At 41.0% G+C, this 6,000-nt stretch overlaps 1 protein-coding gene across 1 annotated transcript in view; it reads right to left on the reverse strand.

Moving 5' to 3' along the window:
• Positions 1-6,000, reverse strand: part of LRP2 (low density lipoprotein receptor-related protein 2) — a 191,394-nt gene that overhangs the window by 121,900 nt on the left and 63,494 nt on the right. Inside the window, exons 7-11 of the mRNA XM_006867037.1 lie at positions 5,444-5,554; positions 5,042-5,155; positions 3,442-3,558; positions 2,975-3,127; positions 1,152-1,271 (exon numbers count right to left, since the gene is read on the reverse strand). Of these exons, the coding sequence (XP_006867099.1) occupies positions 1,152-1,271; positions 2,975-3,127; positions 3,442-3,558; positions 5,042-5,155; positions 5,444-5,554 (615 nt within the window). The remainder of the gene's footprint in view (positions 1-1,151; positions 1,272-2,974; positions 3,128-3,441; positions 3,559-5,041; positions 5,156-5,443; positions 5,555-6,000) is intronic.

A 6,000-nucleotide genomic window follows, 5' to 3' on the forward strand; every position in this document is an offset into this window, starting at 1 on the left:
ATTGCGACCGTCACAACTGTAAAGGTAGAAATTTTGCAACAACAACAGGGGAGTGGTTAATCGTACAGTCCAAAAACAGAGGCCCCTAGGATCATCAAGGGAGAAGCGCACAAGCAGAATACAGGACCTTATCCAGAGAAGCAGCGATGCCAGAGACAGAGGCAGAAATGGGGCATAGAGAGGGGGAGCGGCTGAGGATTCCAGATTCATGGGAAGAGAGAGGCTAAGAGCTGGTGGCCAGAAGGCAGCCTTGCAGAATGTGCCCTTTGGAGGTGTAAATTATTATATATGCCTGAGTGTTGTTGTTTTTTGTTGCTTTTTTTTTAAAACTAAAGTGGATAGAGAGAAATACTGTCAATTGAGGGTACATGAAGGGGAAACAAGGTGTATGATTTGTTGAATATAAACCTAATGATCTGCCCTGTAAAATTTCACTCAATCCATAATAAAAACTTTAAAATAAATAAATAAATAAAAATAAACATTCAATCAATACTTGGCCATGTGCTTCTCCATTCTGAGATCCCATCCTAATCATATGTGGATGCAGAGCTGGTTCACATCAGAATCCATAATCTTCCAGTGGAATAAATCATTCTTATAATTCAGATAGGGAATGTGGAGAAATATTTGGTGCACTCTTGGCAGCCTTTTGGAAGCATCATGATAAAGAGTTTGTTCTTATTGAATGTCAGTTTCAAACTAAAGGAGAAATCAATGGAATTAACAGCCTCATGGGTACTGACAAGCCAGCATGGTCACTAGGGCAATAGCCTGGTGATCCTTGGGTAATCCTGGGGAGGTTAGAGCTTTCTGGAGGAGAGGCAAGGGGAATAGAGCAGAAGTGCTTGGTGGGCTTGGAGAAGCAACTACATCAAGGAATTTAAGCATTTAAAAACCAGCCTGGTCCTAAGGACCATCATCAGGTACTAGGGTAAGTTTTCTATGATTAATCAACTCCCTCATCACAGAACCACTGTTTTGCCTTGTGTGCCTTGCAAGTTTGTAAGAGTTGTTAAAGCTTTTTGTATTCATGTGTTCCAGGTTTTCTGGAAACCCTGTTTGCTCTTTGCTATGACAGAACAAACTCCCTGATATTAGAGATCATAAAATACATTATAAAAGACCAAGAGCTCCAATCTGTCACTTACCAACACAGGTACGAGAATCATTGCTGTTGATGATATAGCCTTGAGGACAATAACACACGCCTCCAGATGGCGAGCTGTGACACTGGTACTGACAGCTCAAGACAGGACACAAAGACACATCTAAATAGACAAAAACACTTGTTTAATGAATGGATAGCTCTAGACAACTACACAGTAATAGCTTCTCTTTCCCATAAAGTTAAGTAAGGATGTAACAAGATCTGTCAACATTCAAGTCTTACTACAACATTATGCAATTAAAGCTCAGCTTGTTTCTAATGGTTATGACTATTAAGTCTACTTTTACATCTACATTGTAGGAGAGAGAAAGAACATCCAAGTGAAGATTGAGAACATCTTCTCATCCCGTTTTCCATGAACTTTTTGAAGCCCCCCGGTGGAGGTGGTTATGGAGTTAATTATGACTCATAGTAACCCTATACAGGGTTTCCGGGGCTGTAAATCGTACGGGAGCAGAATGCCTCATCTTTCTCCTATAGAACTGGTAGTTTCAAACTGCTAACCTTGAGGTTATCAGCCCAACTCGTAATCACTACGCTACTAGAGTTCCTTTGAATCCCACCTAGTACACTAAAATGATAACTAGAGCTAACTTTTGAGTGCTGAAATTTTAGGTGATTTTCTAACTTTTGCACTATGACTATATGTACCTTTTATATAATCCTTAGTGGTGGTGATGGTGGTGGTGGTGTGCAATTGAGCTGGTTCCAACTCATAGCAACCCTGTGTAGAGTTTCTAAGGCTAATTTAAATCTTTCCAGGAGCAGAAAGCCTCATCGTTCTCCGTCAGAGTTAAGGTAGACTTTAACTTCTGGCCTTGTCTTAGCAACCCACCTCGTAACCACTATGCTACCAAGCTTCTTGAAAAAGACTCCAAAATTAAATGGAAATTTTTTATTTAGGAATCTCTGCATATTTAAATAGTATAAGTTTTTTCAGGAAAAGGCAAGCACTAGATAATTTAGTTAGAGAGTACATGAGAGTTATAAATGTAATGCTGTCCACAGCATTGATGGAAGAGACAGATAGCAATTTACTCATGAATGAATGCAGTGACACAAGACATCAACTAACAGAACTGTGCAGAGCCAATTCACTTCAATCACATGGGTGGGTGGGGGTGGGGGGACCCTTTAAAAAGTTCATGGGAGAATTCTATTATCACTTAAATTTGTTTTCCATGAGCTGTTTGTAAGTACAGCAGAAAAGACATTATTTCCACAAATATAAGGCAAGAAGGAAAGTCTCCAGAACATCTTTGTTGTTGCTAATTGTCATGGAGTCAGTGCTGACTCATAGCTACCCTATATAGGGTTTCTAAGGAGTAGCTGATGAGTTTGAACCGCCCAGCCTTGTGGTTAGCAGTTAAGCGCTTATCCTACAGCACCCACCAGGAGTCCTTCCTCCCATCAAGAGCTCATGTTTATTTTTCTCCAGTTCATTTAATCCGAGCTTGCCCAAATGACTTACTTGGCCAATAAGCCATTCGAACACATAACATAAGGAGAAGCTTGGAAAGAGCTTATATACTGGGGCTTGCTCCTCTACCACCATGTAAAGAAGCCTGCGTTACATGGCTGGGTTATAAAACACATGTCCATCATTCCAGATAACATCCGAACATGTCAATGAGCTAGTCCAGTCCAGAATGACCTAGCCAACCCATGGAACTGGGGGAAATCAGTGATGTTTGTAGTTTTAAACCACTACCTTATGCTGATACACCCTGAATTGGGGGATCTGTTATATAAAAGCAGAAATATCTTTATCTGGTGACTACCAGGATAAATTCCCATACATACCACAAGATCTCCCTGCAGTAATATTGCTTTCATCTTCTCCTGCGGGGCAATCTGGCATTCCATCACACAGTTTTTCAATTGGGATACACAGACCAGACTCTGGACAAGCCCATTCTCTAGGGTAGCATTTACGTTGATAGTTATCACTGCTTTCTAAGGAAAAATTGTCACAGGCCATTAAAGGTAGTTAAGACAGGTATGGAATGGACTAAACGAACAACAGAAATCTACAAATGAGCTATCTTTTATAATAAACTAACTCCACCACTAGCCTTTTACTGAAATTCTAAGACATGGCAAAATGGAATGATTTGTTTCACTCTTTCAGGAGGCAGCAACCTCCAGCTTCCCCATGCACCAAGTCCCTAAACCACTTCCTAAACACCACTCAACCCTAAGGCTGTCTTTTCTGCATTAAAAAATATCTGACAAGGAAAGGTGGATAAACAAGTTCTGAAAACATTTACCACATCCATCTTCATCTCCATTATCTTTGCAATCGTCTTCTCCATCACAAACCCAATCTTGACTGATGCATTTGCCATTTGGACACGTGAACTGGTGGCTTCTGCAGGCCTCATAGGCTGGAAGAAAACACGACTTCACTCTAGAGACATAAATCACTTGGAAAAGTCAAATGGCTCACCTCACTGTCTGTAATGAATCTATACACTGAAATGTCCACATAATTTAATTATCTGGACCAAAATGGCTGGGTGGGACATAGAAACAAGAGGAGAGAAAGTAGGCGAAAGAAAAGCAGCTTCAGGTTCAGAGCATCAATTCAGGTTCCAGTTTCTTTTGTCAAGATAAAAAACAAGACAGTTCACTATAGGTTGACACAGAACAGAGACACTACAGATGCTACACATATAGACCAGTGTGCAACATTTTTTTTTTTTTTTTTTTGCTTTACCACAAGCACTCTAAGTGCTGTTGTTGTTGTTAAATACTGTTGAGTCAGTTCCAACCCATAGCGACCCTGTATAGGGTTTCTAAGGAGCAGCTGGTGAGTTTAAATCGCTGACCTGAGGTTCAAACCAACTTTGCAGCCCACAGCACCACACCAGGACTCCAACTGCTATCTAGGACCAAATAATTCTCAGTCAGAAATTCCACCTCTCCTTCTCTTTAATACAGTTAACTAAAATAAGCCCAGGTGACAGAAAATCAGGCATGGCACATTTGAAATTGAGATACTATTCAAAATATTTAACAATCCGCTAAAGCATGGGCAAGGAGCCCTGGTGACTTGATGTCTTAAGCATTGAAGTGCTAACCACAAAGCCATCTGTCATGTCATGGTAAACACATGAGACTGTCTGCTCCTCAGAAACCCTAAGGAGTAGTTCTTACTCTGTCCTATCGGGTGACTATGAGTCAGAATCAACTTGAAGACTGTGGGTTTGGCTAAGGCATGGCCACCAAACTAATGAAAATAGGTGCAAGGGGCGGGGGGTGGGGGGTGGGGAGAGGAGTCACACATTCTAGTAAATAAATGACTACAAAGAGTCAACTTTTTGGAACTGGTAAAACTCTCTCATGGAGTCCTCTAACTTTACACTTCGCAATAAAATGGATTCTGAAATGGAAACAGTTAAGAGAGAAGTGGTTCGCATTGCAGGAAAAGCAGGATCTGCGTCAACAAGAAGACAACAAAAATTGCCTGCACCACAAGGTGCCCTCTTAAAACTTTCCTGACACTAATATGGTGAGAATTTCAAAGCAAAGAGGAGACGTAGAATCACTGCTACTAGGATCTTCCTCTCTCTCCTTTCAAGCCCTTCTCTCACTTGACAGTTAAGATTATCAGACTCATTCCTAAGGCTGGAGAGACCAGTGATATGATTTACCTTGTACCTTTGTAGTCTAAGGAATGCAAACTGTCTATCACCAGCCCTTCAACTCTACACAGATCCTTAAAGATAAAATTGCTCAGGTCCAGCAATGCTGCTAAGACTTTTGCCAAAGCCTTTAAATGAAGAGTGGTAGAGTGGTTTCAAAATAAAACACATTTTTAAAAAAAAACACTCCTAACAACAACCCAAGATAAAGAAAGCACCGTACTACAAGAATGTTCATCACTGCTGTCTCCACAGTCATCGTTGTGGTCGCAGACAAAGGCACGAGGAACACACTCTCCATTGTTGCACTGAAATTCGGAGTGGTCACACACGTGAGCTAGGGCACAAAGTTAAGAAGGGAAAAAAGAGAGAGAATTTCAATTCCACTGTCCAGTCAAACCAAATAGGGTTTACCTCAAGTTTAAAACAGACATTTTTATTATAATCTGATAAATGTTTAGCAACTCGTTCTCCAAGAACAAAGAAATCCTAGTTTATAGTGCTTGCCCACTTGCATGGTTTAAGTTCTCTCATCATTATGGGAAGAAATGCATGTAATTTGGGCTCTCAGGCAGTATGAACCAACTCCAGCAACACCGCTGCACATCTCATGCATGTTACTTACTGCAGTTAGTTTCATCAGAGTTGTCCCTGCAGTCAACTTTCCCGTCACACTTCTGACTTGTGTTATAGCAGGCTCCATTGCCACAAGTTAACTGCTCACAAATTGGGTAACCTGTTGTTGTTTTTTAAATGAAAGAAAGAAAGAAAAGGAAAAGCAGACAAACCTTAAATTAAGCAAACATTTCTTGAGTAACTACTACATTGCTGCTGTTGAATGATGTTGAGTTGGTTCCGACCCATAGCAACCCCTGTATAGGATTTCTGACGAGCAGCTGGTGAGATTGAACTGCCAACCTTGCAGTTCAAATGGCTTTGCAGTCTGGTGCATTAACCCACAGCGCCACACCAGGACTCCCATAGGGTTGTAAGTCATTATATATAGCATGGTGGTGGTGGTTGTGAGCCACCAAGTCAGTTCTGACTCACAGCTACCATATATAGAGTGTCTGAAACTGGAAATCTTAATGGGTAAAGAAAGCCTCATCTTTCTTCTGCAGAGGGACTTGACAGATTCAGACAACTACTACTTTGTGGTTAGCAGCCAAACTCATAATCCAC

This window comes from Chrysochloris asiatica, unplaced genomic scaffold (genome assembly GCF_000296735.1).
Source record: "Chrysochloris asiatica unplaced genomic scaffold, ChrAsi1.0 scaffold00099, whole genome shotgun sequence".
NCBI classification, from domain to species: domain Eukaryota; kingdom Metazoa; phylum Chordata; class Mammalia; order Afrosoricida; family Chrysochloridae; genus Chrysochloris; species Chrysochloris asiatica.